A 23996-nucleotide genomic window follows, 5' to 3' on the forward strand; every position below is an offset into this window, starting at 1 on the left:
TTGGTAGTCTAAGAACACGTTTTGGGCAATCAGTCTCAGTCCATTCTTCGGCAACTACGGTTCAAGGCTGATACTGTAGAAACTTGCATTTTGTACCCTTGACCTGACCTTGACCTGACCTATGACCTACTTAAGCAAAAAATGGGCTCTTAAGATTTGTCTTGTTGAGAGCTTTCGATTGCCGTTTTCCCCGTCTCTCTACGATCATCGGTTCGGAAGTTAGACAGGGGGGGGGGGCAGAATCTGCCGCCCCCCCCCCCCCCAGCAGGGCGCGTATGGCTGAATAGCCCAGCGGGGCGCGGGTTAGACAGGAGGCATGAAAACTGTCCCGCGCCCCCAGCGGCCAGCGCGGCGTTCGGCTGAATATCCCAGCGCGCGATGGGACCGCGGCAGGAATTAGCGCGACATTGGCGGATTTGCCGACCTTTCCCAAATTGAGTTAGACTGTTTCACGTAGTTCAGACATATCCATGGACCACGAATCTGCAAATATTTTTCGTCCATGGTGTACAGCATCCGCGCCACATCAGCCCAAACACAAAGTTACGTGAAAAGCATCGTAGACCCGTTTTCGTACGGAGAAAAGTAGCGGCTAATGTAGCTAAGAAAAAAAATATATATTAGACGGCTCTACCAATATTTTCGGGGTCAAACCTGATAGTTTAGGCCATGCGCTTCACGATAGAAAAAAACTTATAGTGGAATTATATAAATATGCTTCAAATGTTATTTTAAGGTGCTTTTAAAATTGTGAGTTAACTTTACTGTTTTACATATTCTGGAATGCCGATATAAAAAGTCCCGCTAGGTCCCGCTCTTCTTTTACGTCTGTCAAGACAGCCTCAGATTCAGATTCACTTTCAGAATCACATTCGGACCCCCTTAGATTTTCATAGAAACTGGTCCATGTGTACAGTTTTGGACGCTGATTCCAATGGTGAAGTCTGTTCTTCGCCACATATTATACTTTGGCCCCTAGAGGCATTCAAAGTTTTTTTGGGGCGAAGGGGGACCCCCTTAGATTTTCATAAAAACTGGTCCATGTGTACAGTTTTGGACGCTGATTCCAATGGTGAAGTCTGTTTTTCGCCACATATTATACTTTGGCCCCTAGAGGCATTCAAAGTTTTTTTGGGCGAAGGGGGACCCCGTTAGATTTTCATAAAAACTGGTCCATGTGTACAGTTTTGGACGCTGATTCCAATCGTGAAGTCTGTTTTTCGCCACATATTATACTTTGGTCCCTAGAGGCATCCAAAGTTTTTTTTAGGGGAAGGGGGACCCCCTTAGATTTTTATAAAAACTAGTCCATGTGTACAGTTTTGGACGCTGATTCCAATGAAGAAGTCTGTTTTTCGCCACATATTATACTTTGGCCCCTAGAGGCATCCAAAGTTTTTAGGTGAAGGGGGACCCCCTTAGATTTTCATAAAAACTAGTCCATGTGTACAGTTTTGGACGCTGATTCCAATGGTGAAGTCTGTTCTTCGCCACATATTAGGTATACTTTGGCCCCTAGAGGCATCCAAAATTTTTTTATGGGAAGGGGGACCCCCTTAGATTTTCATAAAAACTGGTCCACGTGTACAGTTTTGGACGCTGATTCCAATGAAGAGGTCTGTTTTTCGCCACATATTATACTTTGGCCCCTAGAGGCATCCAAAGTTTTTTTTAGGTGAAGGGGGACCCCCTTAGATTTTCATAAGAACTGGTCCATGTGTACAGTTTTGGACGCTGATTCCAATGGTGAAGTCTGTTCTTCGCCACATATTATACTTTGGTCCCTAGAGGCATCCAAAGTTTTTTTTAGGGGAAGGGGGACCCCCTTAGATTTTCATAAAAACTGGTCCATGTGTACAGTTTTGGACGCTGATTCCAATGGTGAAGTCTGTTTTTCGCCACATATTATACTTTGGCCCCTAGAGGCATTCAAAGTTTTTTTGGGGGCGAAGGGGGACCCCCTTAGATTTTCATAAAAACTGGTCCATGTGTACAGTTTTGGACGCTGATTCCAATGGTGAAGTCTGTTTTTCGCCACATATTATACTTTGGCCCCTAGAGGCATTCACAGTTTTTTGGGCGAAGGGGGACCCCCTTAGATTTTCATAAAAACTGGTCCATGTGTACAGTTTTGGACGCTGATTCCAATGGTGAAGTCTGTTTTTCGCCACATATTATACTTTGGTCCCTAGAGGCATCCAAAGTTTTTTTAGGGGAAGGGGGACCCCTTAGATTTTTATAAAAACTAGTCCATGTGTACAGTTTTGGACGCTGATTCCAATGAAGAAGTCTGTTTTTCGCCACATATTATACTTTGGCCCCTAGAGACATCCAAAGTTTTTTTAGGTGAAGGGGGACCCCCTTAGATTTTCACAAAACTGGTCCATGTGTACAGTTTTGGACGCTGATTCCAATGGTGAAGTCTGTTCTTCGCCACATATTATACTTTGGCCCCTAGAGGCATCCAAAGTTTTTTTTTTAGGGGAAGGGGGACCCCCTTAGATTTTCATAAAAACTGGTCCATGTGTACAGTTTTGGACGCTGATTCCAATGACCAAGTCTGTTTTTCGCCACATATTATACTTTGGCCCCTAGAGGCATTCAAAGTTTTTTTGGGCGAAGGGGGACCCCTTTAGATTTTCATAAAAACTAGTCCATGTGTACAGTTTTGGACGCTGATTCCAATGAAAAAGTCTGTTTTTCGCCACATATTTTACTTTGGCCCCTAGAGGCATCCAAAGTTTTTTTAGGTGAAGGGGGACCCCCTTAGATTTTCATAAAAACTGGTCCATGTGTACAGTTTTGGACGCTGATTCCAATGGTGAAGTCTGTTCTTCGCCACATATTATACTTTGGCCCTTAGAGGCATCCAAAGTTTTTTTAGGGGAAGGGGGACCCCCTTAGATTTTCATAAAAACTGGTCCATGTGTACAGTTTTGGACGCTGATTCCAATGAACAAGTCTGTTTTTCGCCACATATTATACTTTGGCCCCTAGAGGCATCCAAAGTTTTTTTAGGTTAAGGGGGACCCCCTTAGATATTCATAAAAACTGGTCCATGTGTACAGTTTTGGACGCTGATTCCAATGGTGAAGTCTGTTCTTCGCCACATATCATACTTTGGCCCCTAGAGGCATCCAAATTTTTTTTTAGGGGACGGGGGACCCCCTTAGATTTTCATAAAAACTGGTCCATGTGTACAGTTTTGGACGCTGATTCCAATGGTGAGGTCTGTTTTTCGCCACATATTATACTTTGGCCCCTAGAGGCATTAAAAGTTTTTTTTGGGGCGAAGGGGGACCCCCTTAGATTTTCATAAAAACTGGTCCATGTGTACAGTTTTGGACGCTGATTCCAATGGTGAAGTCTGTTCTTCGCCACATATTATATTACATGGACTATGGACTATTATATTACACATTACATGGACTAGTTTTTATAAAAATCTAAGGAGGTCCCCTTCCCCTAAAAAAAACTTTGGATGCCTCTAGGGACCAAAGTATAATATGTGGCGAAAAACAGACTTCACTATTGGAATCAGCGTCCAAAACTCTACACATGGACTAGCTTTTATGAAAATCTAAGGGGGTCCCCCTTCCCCCAAAAAACTTTGAATGCCTCTAGGGGCCAAAGTATTGTGGCGAAAAACAGACTTCACCATTGGAATCAGCGTCCAAAACTCTACACATGGACTAGTTTTTATGAAAATCTAAGGTGGTCCCCCTTCCCCCCAAAAACTTTGAATGCCTCTATGGGCCAAAGTATAATATGTGGCGAAAAACAGACTTTACCATTGGAATCAGCGTCCAAAACTGTACGCATGGACCAGTTTTTATGAAAATCTAAGGGGGTCCCCCTTCGCCCCCAAAAACTTTGAATGCCTCTAGGGGCCAAAGTATAATATGTGGCGAAAAACAGACTTCACCATTGGAATCAGCGTCCAAAACTGTACACATGGACCAGTTTTTATGAAAATCTAAGGGGGTCCCCCTTCCCCCAAAAAAACTTTGGATGCCTCTAGGGGCCAAAGTATAATATGTGGCGAAAAACAGACTTCACCATTGGAATCAGCGTCCAAAACTGTACACATGGACCAGTTTTTATGAAAATCTAAGGGGGTCCCTCTTCCCCCAAAAAAACTTTGAATGCCTCTAGGGGCCAAAGTATAATTTGTGGCGAAAAACAGACTTCACCATTGGAATCAGCGTCAAAACTGTACACATGGGCCAGTTTTTATAAAAATCTAAGGGGTCCCCTTTCCCCCAAAAAAACTTTGAATGCCTCTAGGGGCCAAAGTATAATATGTGGCGAAAAACAGACTTCACCATTGGATTCAGCGTCCAAAACTGTACACATGGACCAGTTTTTATGAAAATCTAAGGGGGTCCCCCTTCGCCCCCCAAAAAAATTTGAATGCCTCTAGGGGCCAAAGTATAATATGTGGCGAAGAACAGACTTCACCATTGGAATCAGCGTCCAAAACTCTACACATGGACTAGTTTTTATGAAAATCTAAGGGGTCCCCCTTCCCCCAAAAACTTTGAATGCCTCTAGGGGTCAAAGTATAATATGTGGCGAAAAACACACTTTACCATTGGAATCAGCGTCCAAAACTACGCATGGACCAGTTTTTATAAAAATCTAAGGGGGTCCCCCTTCGCCCAAAAAAAACTTTGAATGCCTCTAGGGGCCAAAGTATAATATGTGGCGAAAAACAGACTTGTTCATTGGAATCAGCGTCCAAAACTCTACACATGGACTAGTTTTTATGAAAATCTAAGGGGGTCCCCCTTCCCCCCAAAAACTTTGAATGCCTCTAGGGGCCAAAGTATAATATGTGGCGAAAAACAGACTTTACCATTGGAATCAGCGTCCAAAACTGTACTCATGGACCAGTTTTTATGAAAATCTAAGGGGGTCCCCCTTCGCCCCAAAAAACTTTGAATGCCTCTAGGGGCCAAAGTATAATATGTGGCGAAGAACAGACTTCACCATTGGAATCAGCGTCCAAAACTGTACACATGGACCAGTTTTTATGAAAATCTAAGGGGGTCCCTCTTCCCCCAAAAAACTTTGAATGCCTCTAGGGGCCAAAGTATAATATGTGGCGAAAAACAGACTTCACCATTGGAATCAGCGTCCAAAACTGTACACATGGACCAGTTTTTATAAAAATCTAAGGGGGTCCCCCTTCGCCCCCAAAAACTTTGAATGCCTCTAGGGGCCAAAGTATAATATGTGGCGAAAAACAGACTTCACCATTGGAATCAGCGTCCAAAACTGTGCACATGGACCAGTTTTTATGAAAATCTAAGGGGGTCCCCCTTCACCCCAAAAAACTTTGAATGCCTCTAGGGGCCAAAGTATAATATGTGGCGAAAAACAGACTTCACCATTGGAATCAGCGTCCAAAACTGCACACATGGACCAGTTTTTATGAAAATCTAAGGGGGTCCCCTTCCCCCCCCCAAAAAAACTTTGAATGCCTCTAGGGGCCAAAGTATAATATGTGGCGAAAAACAGACTTCACCATTGGAATCAGCGTCAAAAACTGTACACATGGGCCAGTTTTTATGAAAATCTAAGGGGGTCCCCCTTCCCCCAAAAAAACTTTGAATGCCTCTAGGGGCCAAAGTATAATATGTGGCGAAAAACAGACTTCACCATTGGAATCAGCGTCCAAAACTGTACACATGGACCAGTTTTTATGAAAATCTAAGGGGGTCCCCCTTCCCCTAAAAAAATTGAATGCCTCTAGGGGCCAAAGTATAATATGTGGCGAAAAACAGACTTCACCATTGGAATCAGCGTCCAAAACTGTACACATGGGCCAGTTTTTATGAAAATCTAAGGGGGCCCAGGTGAAAAAATCTTACAAGATCTTACAAGAATCTTCTCGATCTTGCAAGATCTTATATGATTCTGAGGACAGTCTTGCAAGACCTAGGGAATCTTGTACAAGACTGTCCCAATCTTGCAAGAGTCTTGTAAGAATGTCGTGGTTTCCTTGCAAGAATCTTTCTTGCAAGATTCTGGCAAGTCTGTGGTTACCTACTTGTAAGATTTTTTTTACAGCTCGCTGATCGGTCATGACCATTGATAAGCCTCATACTAAAGTATGAGGAGTACCTTGGGAGAAATGCCTCGCCCCGGTGCGTTGATAAGTTGGACTGGACATTTCTTCTCAATCTGCAACCTACCGGGATTTATTCACCTAGTCCTCAGGACGTCACATCTCATTATTAGAACTGGCGGGACATCAACATTCGAATGTTGTTGTCAACATTGTCCCGATATATAGGGAATTACGAATTGTGAATTGATCCCTATAAAAGAATCGATTCACTTCATAACTCCCAAATCCCTTCATAACATTCTCAGCTTAATTTGACGCATTACTATACTGTATTATTCGGGGACTTGTGCGCAGTGGTGATCTTTTAGAGACTGTACCGACTGGAATTTAGCGACCACTGACCGTTTTAGAGACCGTACGGTCGGCGGCGGGCGTCCCCTCCCAGTCCCGATCCTCGCCTGGGGCGAAGGCCGGAGACGCCGGAGAGGGGAGCGCGCGTCGCGCGCGCCCCCCTCCGCTGCATTCCATCCGTCCCATTCACTGCCCGCTCGCGATGTGCGGACGGCTGACGGGGGTGTCGAGTGTGTGCCGTGCGGTGTTGGTGTCGTCTGCCGTCTCCTCTTCCGACCTGAAGGTAAGGTTCTGCCATGCTGTATTGCTGTGTAACAATATTCTCAATATTTGCAGCATTACAGAAAAAGCCCCGAAACGTTCACTCAAAAATAGCTGATCACCTGTCATTCATTTGCATGCCACAAAGGGAATAGTGCTGACGGTAACGTCATACGGTGAAACTGGGCCCAGGGATGGTAGATACGTGAGGATGATAGCTATGATATGCTGAATTATCTTAAATCGAAAATGAGCCCCATCAATTCTAGTTTTTGACTGATAGGTACTGGCTCACCTTTTCACTTCTGGCTTTGGATATTACCTGATTATATAAATGACATTTCATTTCAGCATTCGAGAATCTCGGCTCACCAATAATATGCGATGCAAGGCTCGACGGGCGACATCCTCGCTCAAGATGTGTAGGTACGAGTATAGCTGGATGCAGACGGAACGGCGGCCTCGACAATGGTGACATGACGTGACGTCAACGGTGTTATGGTGTGATGTGACTGTGACGTGTGGATTACTCGAAAAGTAAAGGGCTGTTGATATGTGTTCTCAGCTACACATTTTTTATGAATGCATATTGATTTTGACGTTTACACTGGCTATGATCCATTCACTTTGCGGATTTCGTACATGCATGGGTCTCGACATGAATACAATCGAAACAATATCTTAGGGCAACGATGTGTCTGGAAGTCTTGCACAAGGCTTGCAAGTCTTCGATAAGACTTCCAAGTCTTGCTGAAGATTTGTCAGAGTCTTAGCAAGCCTTGTAGAAGGTTTGCCAGAGTCTGGTACAAAACTTGTTGAAGTCTTGTACAATACTCTTGCAACAGTCTGGTAAAGGCCGTGTTACACTGCCGAATTTTGGCCACGACCCTGTCGCCGAATTACGTCGTGTAGGAAATCGGCGAACAGTTTACCGACAGAGGCGAACAGTTCGCCGACAGAGCCCGATTTGCAGAAAACGGGTGGGGGCCCCCCTAATCGTGCGCGGGTCGAAGCTGATCCATGATTCGGCGAACATCGCGAATGAATGGCGAATCTGTTGCGAATAGTCGGCGATACCTTGGCAACAAGTCGACGCACGCAGCGACATGTCGGCGGCGACTCGGCAACTGTTTGGCGATCATGTTCGTTTTTTATAAATTCGGCGAACGGCCACGAAATTTTCATTTTTCATGGAATATTCGTGGCGGTCGTGACGAACCGTAAAAGTCGCGCGGTGGACACCGACTGGTCTGCGAAATGCCAAGACCGTGGAAGAAAGATCCCGAATCGGTCCGCGACATAGGATGACTTGCATATTCGTGCACATTCGTGTACCAAAATTCGGCAGTGTAACAAGGGCTTAAGACTCTAGCAAAATCTTTCTACAAGACATGCAAGAGTCTTGTACAAGACTCCTGCAAGATTCTTATACAGTACACGTAAGAGTCTTACAAGACTCTTGCAAGATCCTTGTGCAAGACATGCAAGAATCTTGTACCAGACCAGCAAGATTCTTTATAAGAATCTTGTATAAGATGTGCAAGATTCTTGTAAAAGATTTGCAAGAATCTTGCACCAGACTTGCAAGATTCTTGCACAAGATTTATAAGAATCTTGTATAAGATGTGCAAGATTCTTGTAAAAGATTTGCAAGAATCTTGCACCAGACTTGCAAGATTCTTGCACAAGATTTATAAGAATCTTGTATAAGATGTGCAAGATTCTTGTAAAAGATTTACAAGAATCTTGTACCAGACTTGCAAGATTCTTGCACAAGATTTATAAGAATCTTGTATAAGATTTGCAAGATTCTTGTAAAAGATTTACAAGAATCTTGTACAAGACATGCAAGATTCATACACAATATCTTACAAGAAAGTGGGCCAATTTCTTGCAAGATTGTCTTGCATAATAATGCCTGACAATCTTGTAAGATTTTTTCACCTGGGGGTCCCCCTTCCCCCAAAAAAACTTTAAATGCCTCTAGGGGCCAAAGTATAATATGTGGCGAAAAACAGACTTCATCATTGGAATCAGCGTCCAAAACTCTACACATGGACTAGTTTTTATGAAAATCTAAGGGGGTCCCCCTTCCCCCCAAAAACTTTGAATGCCTCTAGGGGCCAAAGTATAATATGTGGCGAAAAACAGACTTTACCATTGGAATCAGCGTCCAAAACTGTACGCATGGACCAGTTTTTATGAAAATCTAAGGGGGTCCCCCTTCGCCCCCAAAAACTTTGAATGCCTCTAGGGGCCAAAGTATAATATGTGGCGAAAAACAGACTTCACCATTGGAATCAGCGTCCAAAACTGTACACATGGACCAGTTTTTATGAAAATCTATGGGGGCCCCCCTTCCCCCCAAAAAACTTTGAATGCCTCTAGGGGCCAAAGTATAATATGTGGCGAAAACAGACTTCACCATTGGAATCAGCGTCCAAAACTGTACACATGGACTAGTTTTTATGAAAATCTAAGGGGGTCCCTCTTCCCCCCAAAAAACTTTGAATGCCTCTAGGGGCCTAAGTATAATATGTGGCGAAAAACAGACTTCACCATTGGAATCAGCGTCAAAAACTGTACACATGGGCCAGTTTTTATAAAAATCTAAGGGGGTCCCCCTTCCCCCAAAAAAACTGTGAATGCCTCTAGGGGCCAAAGTATAATATGTGGCGAAAAACAGACTTCACCATTGGAATCAGCGTCCAAAACTGTACACATGGACCAGTTCTTATGAAAATCTAAGGGGGTCCCCCTTCGCCCCCAAAAACTTTGAATGCCTCTAGGGGCCAAAGTATAATATGTGGCGAAAAACAGACTTCACCAATGGAATCACCGTCAAAAACTGTACACATGGACCAGTTTTTATGAAAATCTAAGGGGGTCCCCCTTCGCCCCAAAAAAACTTTGAATGCCTGTAGGGGCCAAAGTATAATATGTGGCGAAAAACAGTCTTCACCATTGGAATCAGCGTCCAAAACTGTACACATTGACCAGTTTTTATAAAAATCTAAGGGGGTCCCCCTTCGCCCCCAAAACCTTTGAATGCCTCTAGGGGCTAAAGTATAATATGTGGCGAAAAACAGACTTCACCATTGGAATCAGCGTCCGAAACTGTACACATGGACCAGTTTTTATGAAAATCTAAGGGGGTCCCCCTTCGCCCCCAAAAACTTTGAATGCCTCTAGGGGCCAAAGTAAAATATGTGGCGAAAAACAGACTTCACCATTGGAATCAGCGTCCAAAACTGTACACATGGACCAGTTTTTATGAAAATCTAAGGGGGTCCCCCTTCCAAAAAAAACTTTGAATGCCTCTAGGGGCCAAAGTATAATATGTGGCGAAAAACAGACTTCACCATTGGAATCAGCGTCCAAAACTGTACACATGGACCAGTTTTTATGAAAATCTAAGGGGGTCCCCCTTCCCCCAAAAAACTTTGAATGCCTCTAGGGGCCAAAGTATAATATGTGGCGAAAAACAGACTTCACCATTGGAATCAGCGTCAAAAACTGTACACATGGGCCAGTTTTTATGAAAATCTAAGGGGGTCCCCCTTCCCCCAAAAAAAACTTTGAATGCCTCTAGGGGCCAAAGTATAATATGTGGCGAAAAACAGACTTCACCATTGGAATCAGCGTCCAAAACTGTATACATGGACCAGTTTTTATGAAAATCTAATGGGGTCCCCCTTCCCCTAAAAAAATTTGGATGCCTCTAGGGGCCAAAGTATAATATGTGGCGAAAAACAGACTTCACCATTGGAATCAGCGTCCAAAACTCTACACATGGGCCAGTTTTCATGAAAATCTAAGGGGGTCCCCCTTCCCCCAAAAAAAACTTTGAATGCCTCTAGGGGCCAAAGTATAATATGTGGCGAAAAACAGACTTCACCATTGGAATCAGCGTCCAAAACTCTACACATGGACTAGTTTTTATGAAAATCTAAGGGGGTCCCCCTTCGCCCCCAAAAACTTTGAATGCCTCTAGGGGCCAAAGTATAATATGTGGCGAAAAACAGACTTCACCATTGGAATCGGCGTCCAAAACTGTACACATGGACCAGTTTTTATGAAAATCTAAGGGGGTCCCCCTTCCCCCCAAAAAACTTTGAATGCCTCTAGGGGCAAAAGTATAATATGTGGCGAAAAACAGACTTCACCATTGGAATCAGCGTCCAAAACTGTACACATGGACCAGTTTTTATGAAAATCTAAGGGGGTCCCTCTTCCCCCAAAACAAACTTTGAATGCCTCTAGGGGCCAAAGTATAATATGTGGCGAAAAACAGACTTCACCATTGGAATCAGCGTCAAAAACTGTACACATGGGCCAGTTTTTATAAAAATCTAAGGGGGTCCCCCTTCCCCCAAAAAACTTTGAATGCCTCTAGGGGCCAAAGTATAGTATGTGGCGAAAAACAGACCTCACCATTGGAATCAGCGTCCAAAACTGTACACATGGACCAGTTCTTATGAAAATCTAAGGGGGTCCCCCTTCGCCCCCAAAAACTTTGAATGCCTCTAGGGGCCAAAGTATAATATGTGGCGAAAAACAGACTTCACCAATGGAATCACCGTCAAAAACTGTACACATGGACCAGTTTTTATGAAAATCTAAGGGGGTCCCCCTTCGCCCCAAAAAAAAACTTTGAATGGCTTTAGGGGCCAAAGTATAATATGTGGCGAAAAACAGACTTCACCATTGGAATCAGCGTCCAAAACTGTACACATGGACCAGTTTTTATGAAAATCTAAGGGGTCCCCCTTCGCCCCAAAAAACTTTGAATGCCTCTAGGGGCTAAAGTATAATATGTGGCGAAAAACAGACTTCACCATTGGAATCAGCGTCAAAAACTGTACACATGGACCAGTTTTTATGAAAATCTAAGGGGGTCCCCCTTCGCCCCAAAAAAAAACTTTGAATGCCTCTAGGGGCCAAAGTAAAATATGTGGCGAAAAACAGACTTCACCATTGGAATCAGCGTCCAAAACTGTACACATGGACCAGTTTTTATGAAAATCTAAGGGGGTCCGAATGTGATTCTGAAAGTGAATCTGAATCTGAGGCTGTCTTGACAGACGTTCTTCTTTTATCAATATCGTGCCGATCAATTGCCTTTCAGAAAATGTATCACTTAGCTGCTTTAGCCTGCTATATCGAAAATCAGGGGCATTTTTGTTTTTACTTCCGGTCGTCGGCGCTGGCCGTGCGCGGTTACCGCGAGCCGGCCGGAAGCTGTGAGTAACAGATCCTCAGGAGTCGAACAAGGTTGCCAAGTGCCAACTATTATTTGAGTTTTGTCCTGACATATCCGTACCTGCTATCGGAGTGTCTGAAGATATACTTTTTTGACGCGTACTTAACCCTCGCCAGGCGAGGGCCTTTTCCATAACACGGACGGCGAGGGGGGGGGGGTTGGTACGACCCCCCCTCGCGATTGGCTCCTATGGCACTTAGAAACGCCAAATTTACAGGGTAGGTGGGTCCATAGGAGATCTCGCCCCTGTGAAAGTTTGGTGACTCTAAGTCAATATTTAGGGGGGTTTTGGGGGGTATGAGTGCACAAATTTTGCTAAAACTTGTTTAAAGTTTTTCGCTTATAACTTTTTACCTAGCAAAGATAGAGCAAAAATAAAAGCACCAGTGAACTCAGGACGTCCGTGCGCATCGAATGATATACTTTCTTACCAATTTTAGTAAACTCTGGAATTCAGTTGCCGCTAAGCTAGTCCAATTTTCCCCTGACCTTGTACCGGTTTTTGTGACCTGGTGACCTGACCTGAAAAGACTGGGACTTCAAATTTTCAGGAAAGGTGCGAAAATGTTGCCCCAGAGGGTATCCCAAATTTGGCGGCGCTACGCGCCGCCGTTTTTACGTTATTTGCGAAAAACCTTAGGGGGGTTGCATCAAACCCCCTCCTCGTCGGGCGAGGGTTAATTTGTTATAGTTATAGACATGTAGGCCATCAGATTCCCATCATGGTTTTGGTGGCTACATTATTGGCTTATCGGAATTTCCGGTGCCGTCATGATCTGACCTGACAGGTGTTGCTATCTTCTCACGTGACCGAACCTAGTCGAGGTCAGCGCAGGCAAACTGATGAATTAGTTAATTAATTAATCAATTAAATTGCTAATGATAAATTAATTAAATTTATCAGACATTGCTTCGGAAGTACCCCGACAACCATTGGTATGATTCTATCATCCCTTTCATGTGAAAAGCGAGCACGAAACACGAAAAAGTACCGATGTCGTGCTAATTTCCGCTCCGGTCCGCATTGTGCAGCGGGACGCGAGTTATGATACAAGCACTGTAGAATGATGTCCCTCTTTATGCCTAACATTTAGAGAATATTTGAGCTATTCCGGCAAGTGGAAATATTTTCACATATTAGGTACTGCAAGGATCAATCGATTTGTTAGTGCTTTGGAATGAAATACATATACACAAGCTTGATATACTCGTAAGGGTAAGTACGAAAAACTGTGGTTTTATCTTGTGACAGCATTGCATACTGTTATTAAGTTTCTATTTATCTATTCATTTATTTAGAAGAAAAAAAATTATTTACGTATCTTTTGACCTTCCAAATGCCCCACATACAGGTCGACGGCGGTCGTCTTCACCCGTTCGGGCTATCGATGCCGATGAGTTCAGCGGCCACCGAGAGAGAAAGAGAGAAGGGAGGGAGGAGGGAGAGAGAGACGGTCCGTCCGTCGGCGGGCCGGCCCGACACGCAGGTAGCCTGGTTTCGAGGCGCCGCCGACCAATGGGCTGTCGGGGCCGGCGCACCGCCAGCCGCCAGTTACATCAGAGCTAATCGAGCCAACGGGAGTTGAAAAATCAGCGCCGACGCCTCGGAGCTTCAGTCGCGTCGTTGGGTCTGGACAGCTCGGAGCGGAGCAGAGTGAGTGACATCGGTGGCTGTTCGTACCGGAGTCGGAGTCGCGTGACACCCCCCTCTCTGGGGAGGCTGAGATCGGGTCGGGCCGACGCGCAGAGACCTGGAGCGGCGACAGTGTCGTATATACTTGGACTGTGCCAAGGAATCGGACTCCTTCGCCGGCTTCTGCCGACAGTGCCCGCTTCTTAGCTCGTTAGCTCGCTGCGTTCTGTGCGTTACAGGACCGTTATCCCAGCTTTTCTGGAGCTTGTGCTTTTGTTGAGTGGTACAGAGTAAATGAGCTCGATTGCTTCCAAGCACTCCTCTCTCCAAATTTAGCGTTTGGATAGCCTATGCCAGTGCTCCTTCGAACGTAGTCTGGCTTCCATTGGTTTTCATATAAAAACAAATTCCATTTAGACGGCAGACATTTGGATTTTTCCAAGCCTGTATGGAAGTCGTCTGCCTTCGTTTTCAATCGTTCTTTCCAAAACGGCCTTTCTCCTAGTCGGCTTTCATTTTGTCCGTGCATATTGGCACTTTGTCTGTGCTCAGTTTTCTTCAGCCTTTCTGCTTCCCTTTCAGGACCGAATTTCACAATGAGGGCGTTCGTCGCGATAGCCGTCCTGGCCTGTGTGGGCGCAGTTCTCGGAGACGGTGGCGGCCACAGTTCGGGCGGCCACAGCTCAGGTGGACACAGCTCTGGAGGCCACAGCTCTGGAGGCCACAGCTCTGGAGGTCACAGCTCTGGCGGCCACAGTTCAGGCGGCCACAGTTCTGGAGGTCACAGTTCTGGTGGCCACAGCTCGGGCGGCAGCTCCTACGCGGCGGCGTCCACCTCGAGCTCCTACTCGGCTCCCGCTCCGTCGTCCGGCTACGCGGCTCCGTCCAAGGGCTCCGGCACCGCCGGCAGCACCGGCTACTACTACTACTACTATCCGGTGGAGCAGCACCGGCCCCACCCCCGTCCCCAGGTGCGTCCGCCGGCGGCTCGCAGAATTCCGACGGAATCGGCACATCTCTGCTGCTTTCGTTTTAATTCAGACCATCGAATTTTACGCTAAGAAATTGTTCATTTGATCACTAAGGCTAACCTTTTTCTTTACGGTTATTTGCGGGAAAACCAAGGAAGAGGGATGTCTTAGTCATAAGGCCTCGATGCAATAAGCTCCCATCTAGACATGGGTTCCTTTCGTGCCTGGTGCACGTTGATATTGCATCGCAATATTCACTGCTCAATCATCTATTCAGATAACCAACGGTCGACACCTTTAAAGCTGTTTCTGCTTTCAAATGGCATGACTTTTTCAAACAAAAAAGGTCTGATGCAGCTACGGCTGTGGGACCAGTAGCCAAGCGGCTGGGATCCGCTGCTGATACCTGTCGCTGCACGGCTCAGCGAGCTGGTGCTAACGGCAGCTGCGTGAAGTCCATGTGACCGGACTGAGCTCGTCTGTGACCGGACTGTGCTCCTCTCTGACCGGGCTGTGCTCCTCTGTGACCGGGCTGAGCTCCTCTGTGACCGGCTGTGCTCCTCTGTGACCGGCTGTGCTCCTCTGTGACCGGGCTGTGCTCCTCTGTGACCGGGCTGTGCTCCTCTGTGACCCACAGCACGTCAGCGGCGGCGGTGACGGCGGCCTGGGCCTGATCGGGCCCATCCTGCTGGTGGCGCTGGTCGGTATCGGTCTGCTCGGTCTGCTGGCCGCCGCGGCCGCCATCGCCAACAACAACAACAACAACAACCGCAGCACCGGCCGTGAGCTGCTACCCAGCATCCCGCAGCCAGTCTATGAGCTCATCCACACGCCCGAGTTCGACCGGGTCGCCACCTTCGCCGTCAAGTCAATCGCGAAATGGTGGTAGATATAGGTACGTACTTACAAACATTTCCCGCGATGTCGACTTCGTCGAAACAGCACCTACGATTTATTTCTTTTCCCGATGGTTTTATGAAATTCTTGCTGTTCGGTCTTCGGTGCCGTTAATCCTATGCAGAGCTCTCTAGAAAGTTCAATTACTATCCACCAGGCGCCTGCGCTCTGCCGGCCGCCGGCCTGCCGATGACTTGGTCAATCTCGCCGTGTTGTTGACTCAGGCTGACCCAGTTCCCAGTGAGCGCTGCGGCATGATTTCATGCGCGCTCAGCCAGCCGAGGCAAACAAGTGGCCGGTGCCGTCAACAGCCGGCGGCGTCGGACGCGGCTGGCCGGCCCTCTAAGCGCGCCGTGACCGCCCGCTGACGTCGCTACCGCTACTCCACAGACAAACAGTTCCGGCCTGCTGCAGCCAGCCGGCCGGCCAGCGGCGGGTCCGCGCCGAGACTCCTCCGTCCGAGCGTCCGGCCGAGCCGCAAGACCGGCGCCGGGGCCTCCGCGGCGCAGTGGCCAGCGCGGCGCGAGCTCCCGTGCCACGACGCCGAATTGTCACTCGTCCCGCCGCATCCGTCCGTCCGCCGTTGAGCTGATGTCTTCGTCATCGTTGTGTCGCGATCATTGTCAGTGACGGATGACGACCGCCACGGTCGTTCATCTCTGTCACTACGTTTGTCCGTACATCTCGTTGGTCCAGTCCTGTCCGCTCCTTGAGTGTTATGTTCACAGCGTCCGTGCATGTGCGTCATCCTCGTTTTGTGTTCGTCATTTGTGTTTGTCGACGATTATCTTCCATGTGGCTGTCGCACCACAGCCGTGTCACCATCGCCATTCATTGTTGCGTCTCATTGTCAAGTCCTCGTCCCATATCGAGTGCTCAGTAGCTCATGGTATTTATTATTTGTTATTTATTATTCCTACGTGCCGCCCCAATAACCAGGCTTGTGCTCAGTCTGGTTTACTTTTCCATCAGTATTCGTTTTCACGTTATACTGCATCGTTTTATCCTCCGTGGCGCTGAACATTTTGTATGGAATATTTCCAAGAGTAGTTACGATTCCAAGACGCAGCCTTCTTGTCACAGTAGCGCACTTTCATCCCCTGTCACACATTCGCTCGTGTCCCGTCCAGTTAGCCCTTCTTTGGCCCGGGCTGTGGACATACGGTCCGGGCCAAAAAGCTCAATGTATGTGATACGTTTTTTGTGTATACCTCGTACGCTTTTGTGAGTTGTTACAGTTGTTATTGTTATTATTGTTGTTACGTCCGCACGCGCCAGGGTCTTGGTGTACAAACGACACGTATTTGACTGGCTTCAATCGTGGAATCGAAGAGCTGCCCCGAGAGCGCGTGACCGCATGTTGAGAGTGTGCGTGTGATGCTGTTTGGTACTGTACTTGACGGCAAATAAATCATAGCTCAGAATCTTATGGTCTTTACGGGCAAACGAATACAGTTGGCGAGGCGTAAACATTAGAGAGATAAAGCGAATCAACATCTAACCTATGGCGTACAAATCCCTAAAAACTTCAGGTTGAAGGACACAGGGACATGTAATCAACCGCTGTACCGATTTCATTTCAAATGACAGATTGGGATTTTTGGACGCCAGAGTCCCAGACGAAGGGGATTTAGAAGATTTGTTTATATCAGTTACTCTGATTCAAGTCGCTAAACAAACGCACAGTCCACAGCAGAAGTAATGTGGGGTTTCAGTCATGGGTATGTTCTGCTTCTGAAGCTTAGGAACGATTAACTAGACTACAATGAAACTTTGAATGTAGCTTATATGTATCGTCACCCTTGCAGCTGCAACTTTAGCTATTGACATCTTCTTTTCGATCACTCCGCATTAAACAATCGCCAGTCAAAGCCAACCGTTGAGATTGGTAAAACCCTACATTACTTTAGCGGTGGGCTGTACATTAGGCAATGGATATGAACGCTATCAAAGGCACTGCGGAAACATTTTTAGGTCATTTTTTAGATCGTTATAACACTTAAATTTCACTGTTCTATTCGCTTTGCAAAGTCAGCAGGCATTTTTAATAATTATCTGTGGAAGATTAGTGAGTGCTTTAATTCGACAACGAAAAGTCGTGACACAATGTCGGTACAAGTATTATGTTTATCGTAAGGCTGAGCTCATTGACATTATGCCGAGTCGAGTCAGCCCAAAGCGTCTGTAATGTATTTACCATCGACACAAACAGTAATTTTATTTAAAAGAGTCCCATTTCTCACTAAGCTTTGAACATGAGTTACGAGATTTGAGAGGTTCTAAAAGTTAGAATTTTGTCCTCTTCGGATTGAAGCTTGCAATCAAGGCCCTTGCAATATCTTATTAACAGCTCCGTTTTTCGAACCTGATAGAAGGGTGAAATATCGATAAATTATTGAAAGACTCTAACCCTTCTGTAGGGGAGAGTGGGGCTATCTGTTACAGGGGTAAGTTGTTACAAAGGAAATATCTTTAAAAATACTCTTTATATGGCGCCAATATTTACGCGAGCAGAAAAGTTACGCACATTTTACATGTCACTGCGGGCTCAGACCTGGTGGTGCGCCATGTCACCCTGTAGGCGCATGTCCGTGAAGTTAGCGTCAGCAACAGCAACGAATACAGCGTCGGATTCAGAATTGCTTCAAAAAGTGCCATCAGGTCAATTGGGGGACGGGGAACACGAATATGACATTTATTTTGCCCTAGCTCCCTTCCTTCATCCCTTAATCGTCCCTTAAAGGACGGGGCGCGTCAAAAGTGCCCCAAGGCTTCGTCTGATCGCCAAAATACTGGTCGCAATCGATTCCTCGGGTCAATATCTAACCTCAGTCGAAGGTTCCAGACCTGTGGCTCCTATCCCTCATCCCTTAATCGTCCCTTACAGGACGGGGCGCGTCAAAAGTGCCCCAAGGCTTCGTCTGATCGCCAAAATAATGGTCGCAATCGATTCCTCGGGTCAATATCTAACCTCAGTCGAAGGTTCCAGACCTGTGGCTCCTATCCCTCATCCCTTAATCGTCCCTTAAAGGACGGGGCGCGTCAAAAGTGCCCCAAGGCTTCGTCTGATTGCCAAAATAATGGTCGCAATCGATTCCTCGGGTCAATATCTAACCTCAGTCGAAGGTTCCAGACCTGTGGCTCCTATCCCTCATCCCTTAATCGTCCCTTAAAGGACGGGGCGCGTCAAAAAAGCCCCAAGGCTTCGTCTGATCGCCAAAATAATGGTCGCAATCGATTCCTCGGGTCAATATCTAACCTCAGTCGAAGGTTCCAGACCTGTGGCTCCTATCCCTCATCCCTTAATCGTCCCTTAAAGGACGGGGCGCGTCAAAAGTGCCCCAAGGCTTCGTCTGATCGCCAAAATAATGGTCGCAATCGATTCCTCGGGTCAATATCTAACCTCAGTCGAAGGTTCCAGACCTGTGGCTCCTATCCCTCATCCCTTAATCGTCCCTTAAAGGACGGGGCGCGTCAAAAGTGCCCCAAGGCTTCGTCTGATCGCCAAAATAATGGTCGCAATCGATTCCTCGGGTCAATATCTAACCTCAGTCGAAGGTTCCAGACCTGTGGCTCCTATCCCTCATCCCTTAATCGTCCCTTAAAGGACGGGGCGCGTCAAAAGTGCCCCAAGGCTTCGTCTGATCGCCAAAATAATGGTCGCAATCGATTCATCGGGTCAATATCTAACCTCAGTCGAAGGTTCCAGACCTGTGGCTCCTATCCCTCATCCCTTAATCGTCCCTTAAAGGACGGGGCGCGTCAAAAGTGCCCCAAGGCTTCGTCTGATTGCCAAAATAATGGTCGCAATCAATTCCTCGGGTCAATATCTAACCTCAGTCGAAGGTTCCAGACCTGTGGCTCCTATCCCTCATCCCTTAATCGTCCCTTAAAGGACGGGGCGCGTCAAAAAAGCCCCAAGGCTTCGTCTGATCGCCAAAATAATGGTCGCAATCGATTCCTCGGGTCAATATCTAACCTCAGTCGAAGGTTCCAGACCTGTGGCTCCTATCCCTCATCCCTTAATCGTCCCTTAAAGGACGGGGCGCGTCAAAAGTGCCCCAAGGCTTCGTCTGATCGCCAAAATAATGGTCGCAATCGATTCCTCGGGTCAATATCTAACCTCAGTCGAAGGTTCCAGACCTGTGGCTCCTATCCCTCATCCCTTAATCGTCCCTTAAAGGACGGGGCGCGTCAAAAGTGCCCCAAGGCATCGTCTGATCGCCAAAATAATGGTCGCAATCGATTCCTCGGGTCAATATCTAACCTCAGTCGAAGGTTCCAGACCTGTGGCTCCTATCCCTCATCCCTTAATCGTCCCTTAAAGGACGGGGCGCGTCAAAAGTGCCCCAAGGCTTCGTCTGATCGCCAAAATAATGGTCGCAATCGATTCTTCGGGTCAATATCTAACCTCAGTCGAAGGTTCCAGACCTGTGGCTCCTATCCCTCATCCCTTAATCGTCCCTTAAAGGACGGGGCGCGTCAAAAGTGCCCCAAGGCTTCGTCTGATCGCCAAAATAATGGTCGCAATCGATTCATCGGGTCAATATCTAACCTCAGTCGAAGGTTCCAGACCTGTGGCTCCTATCCCTCATCCCTTAATCGTCCCTTAAAGGACGGGGCGCGTCAAAAGTGCCCCAAGGCTTCGTCTGATCGCCAAAATAATGGTCGCAATCGATTCCTCGGGTCAATATCTAACCTCAGTCGAAGGATCCAGACCTGTGGCTCCTATCCCTCATCCCTTAATCGTCCCTTAAAGGACGGGGCGCGTCAAAAGTTTCCCAAGGCTTCGTCTGATCGCCAAAATAATGGTCGCAATCGATTCCTCGGGTCAATATCTAACCTCAGTCGAAGGTTCCAGACCTGTGGCTCCTATCCCTCATCCCTTAATCGTCCCTTAAAGGACGGGGCGCGTCAAAAGTGCCCCAAGGCTTCGTCTGATCGCCAAAATAATGGTCGCAAACGATTCCTCGGGTCAATATCTAACCTCAGTCGAAGGTTCCAGACCTGTGGCTCCTATCCCTCATCCCTTAATCGTCCCTTAAAGGACGGGGCGCGTCAAAAGTGCCCCAAGGCTTCGTCTGATCGCCAAAATAATGGTCGCAATCGATTCCTCGGGTCAATATCTAACCTCAGTCGAAGGTTCCAGACCTGTGGCTCCTATCCCTCATCCCTTAATCGTCCCTTAAAGGACGGGGCGCGTCAAAAGTGCCCCAAGGCTTCGTCTGATCGCCAAAATAATGGTCGCAATCGATTCTTCGGGTCAATATCTAACCTCAGTCGAAGGTTCCAGACCTGTGGCTCCTATCCCTCATCCCTTAATCGTCCCTTAAAGGACGGGGCGCGTCAAAAGTGCCCCAAGGCTTCGTCTGATCGCCAAAATAATGGTCGCAATCGATTCCTCGGGTCAATATCTAACCTCAGTCGAAGGTTCCAGACCTGTGGCTCCTATCCCTCATCCCTTAATCGTCCCTTAAAGGACGGGGCGCGTCAAAAGTGCCCCAAGGCTTCGTCTGATCGCCAAAATAATGGTCGCAATCGATTCTTCGGGTCAATATCTAACCTCAGTCGAAGGTTCCAGACCTGTGGCTCCTATCCCTCATCCCTTAATCGTCCCTTAAAGGACGGGGCGCGTCAAAAGTGCCCCAAGGCTTCGTCTGATTGCCAAAATAATGGTCGCAATCGATTCCTCGGGTCAATATCTAACCTCAGTCGAAGGTTCCAGACCTGTGGCTCCTATCCCTCATCCCTTAATCGTCCCTTAAAGGACGGGGCGCGTCAAAAAAGCCCCAAGGCTTCGTCTGATCGCCAAAATAATGGTCGCAATCGATTCCTCGGGTCAATATCTAACCTCAGTCGAAGGTTCCAGACCTGTGGCTCCTATCCCTCATCCCTTAATCGTCCCTTAAAGGACGGGGCGCGTCAAAAGTGCCCCAAGGCTTCGTCTGATCGCCAAAATAATGGTCGCAATCGATTCCTCGGGTCAATATCTAACCTCAGTCGAAGGTTCCAGACCTGTGGCTCCTATCCCTCATCCCTTAATCGTCCCTTAAAGGACGGGGCGCGTCAAAAGTGCCCCAAGGCTTCGTCTGATCGCCAAAATAATGGTCGCAATCGATTCTTCGGGTCAATATCTAACCTCAGTCGAAGGTTCCAGACCTGTGGCTCCTATCCCTCATCCCTTAATCGTCCCTTACAGGACGGGGCGCGTCAAAAGTGCCCCAAGGCTTCGTCTGATCGCCAAAATAATGGTCGCAATCGATTCCTCGGGTCAATATCTAACCTCAGTCGAAGGTTCCAGACCTGTGGCTCCTATCCCTCATCCCTTAATCGTCCCTTAAAGGACGGGGCGCGTCAAAAGTGCCCCAAGGCTTCGTCTGATTGCCAAAATAATGGTCGCAATCGATTCCTCGGGTCAATATCTAACCTCAGTCGAAGGTTCCAGACCTGTGGCTCCTATCCCTCATCCCTTAATCGTCCCTTAAAGGACGGGGCGCGTCAAAAAAGCCCCAAGGCTTCGTCTGATCGCCAAAATAATGGTCGCAATCGATTCCTCGGGTCAATATCTAACCTCAGTCGAAGGTTCCAGACCTGTGGCTCCTATCCCTCATCCCTTAATCGTCCCTTAAAGGACGGGGCGCGTCAAAAGTGCCCCAAGGCTTCGTCTGATCGCCAAAATAATGGTCGCAATCGATTCCTCGGGTCAATATCTAACCTCAGTCGAAGGTTCCAGACCTGTGGCTCCTATCCCTCATCCCTTAATCGTCCCTTAAAGGACGGGGCGCGTCAAAAGTGCCCCAAGGCTTCGTCTGATCGCCAAAATAATGGTCGCAATCGATTCTTCGGGTCAATATCTAACCTCAGTCGAAGGTTCCAGACCTGTGGCTCCTATCCCTCATCCCTTAATCGTCCCTTAAAGGACGGGGCGCGTCAAAAGTGCCCCAAGGCTTCGTCTGATCGCCAAAATAATGGTCGCAATCGATTCATCGGGTCAATATCTAACCACAGTCGAAGGTTCCAGACCTGTGGCTCCTATCCCTCATCCCTTAATCGTCCCTTAAAGGACGGGGCGCGTCAAAAGTGCCCCAAGACGGAAAAGGAAACGGGGCGCGTCAAAAAAGCCCCAAGGCTTCGTCTGATCGCCAAAATAATGGTCGCAATCGATTCCTCGGGTCAATATCTAACCTCAGTCGAAGGTTCCAGACCTGTGGCTCCTATCCCTCATCCCTTAATCGTCCCTTAAAGGACGGGGCGCGTCAAAAGTGCCCCAAGGCTTCGTCTGATCGCCAAAATAATGGTCGCAATCGATTCCTCGGGTCAATATCTAACCTCAGTCGAAGGTTCCAGACCTGTGGCTCCTATCCCTCACTTTTGACGCGCCCCGTCCTTTAAGGGACGATTAAGGGATGAGGGATAGGAGCCACAGGTCTGGAACCTTCGACTGAGGTTAGATATTGACCCGAGGAATCGATCGCGACCATTATTTTGGCGATCAGACGAAGCCTTGGGGCACTTTTGACGCGCCCCGTCCTTCAAGGGACGATTTAGGGATGAGGGATAGGAGCCACAGGTCTGGAACCTTCGACTGAGGCTAGATATTGACCCGAGGTATCGATTGCGACCATTATTTTGGCGATCAGACGAAGCCTTGGGGCACTTTTGACGCGCCCCGTCCTTTAAGGGACGATTAAGGGATGAGGGATAGGAGCCACAGGTCTGGAACCTTCGACTGAGGTTAGATATTGACCCGAGGAATCGATTGCGACCATTATTTTGGCGATCAGACGAAGCCTTGGGGCACTTTTGACGCGCCCCGTCCTTTAAGGGACGATTAAGGGATGAGGGATAGGAGCCACAGGTCTGGAACCTTCGACTGAGGTTAGATATTGACCCGAGGAATCGTTTGCGACCATTATTTTGGCGATCAGACGAAGCCTTGGGGCACTTTTGACGCGCCCCGTCCTTTAAGGGACGATTAAGGGATGAGGGATAGGAGCCACAGGTCTGGAACCTTCGACTGAGGTTAGATATTGACCCGAGGAATCGATTGCGACCATTATTTTGGCGATCAGACGAAGCCTTGGGAAACTTTTGACGCGCCCCGTCCTTTAAGGGACGATTAAGGGATGAGGGATAGGAGCCACAGGTCTGGATCCTTCGACTGAGGTTAGATATTGACCCGAGGAATCGATTGCGACCATTATTTTGGCGATCAGACGAAGCCTTGGGGCACTTTTGACGCGCCCCGTCCTTTAAGGGACGATTAAGGGATGAGGGATAGGAGCCACAGGTCTGGAACCTTCGACTGAGGTTAGATATTGACCCGGGGAATCGATTGCGACCATTATTTTGGCGATCAGACGAAGCCTTGGGGCACTTTTGACGCGCCCCGTCCTTTAAGGGACGATTAAGGGATGAAGGAAGGGAGCTAGGGCAAAATAAATGTCATATTCGTGTTCCCCGTCCCCCAATTGACCTGATGGCACTTATTGAAGCGATTCTGAATCCGACGCTGTATTCGTTGCTGTTGCTGACGCTAACTTC

The 23996-nt window shown here is 47.5% G+C and overlaps 1 protein-coding gene across 1 annotated transcript; it reads left to right on the plus strand.

Annotated features, from left to right (window-relative positions):
* The first annotated feature begins 13561 nt into the window (after positions 1 to 13561).
* LOC122369720 (loricrin-like) lies at positions 13562 to 16876 on the plus strand. Its single transcript, XM_043344645.1, has 4 exons — positions 13562 to 13605; positions 14167 to 14555; positions 15193 to 15450; positions 15687 to 16876. Exons 2-3 carry the CDS (start codon positions 14181 to 14183, stop codon positions 15442 to 15444), a joined length of 627 nt encoding a protein of 208 aa, XP_043200580.1. The 5' UTR covers positions 13562 to 13605; positions 14167 to 14180; the 3' UTR covers positions 15445 to 15450; positions 15687 to 16876.
* Positions 16877 to 23996: the final 7120 nt, after the last annotated feature.

This window comes from Amphibalanus amphitrite, unplaced genomic scaffold (genome assembly GCF_019059575.1).
Source record: "Amphibalanus amphitrite isolate SeventyFive unplaced genomic scaffold, NRLGWU_Aamphi_draft 001065F_arrow, whole genome shotgun sequence".
In the NCBI taxonomy this organism is placed as follows: domain Eukaryota; kingdom Metazoa; phylum Arthropoda; class Thecostraca; order Balanomorpha; family Balanidae; genus Amphibalanus; species Amphibalanus amphitrite.

Bases quoted from the DNA above. Each gene is read 5' to 3' on its own strand.
- LOC122369720 (XM_043344645.1), top strand. From the start codon at position 14,181: ATGAGGGCGTTCGTCGCGATAGCCGTCCTGGCCTGTGTGGGCGCAGTT. The intron at 14,556-15,192 runs GTGCGTCCGCCG...TGTGACCCACAG, and splicing joins GGCCCCACCCCCGTCCCCAG to CACGTCAGCGGCGGCGGTGA.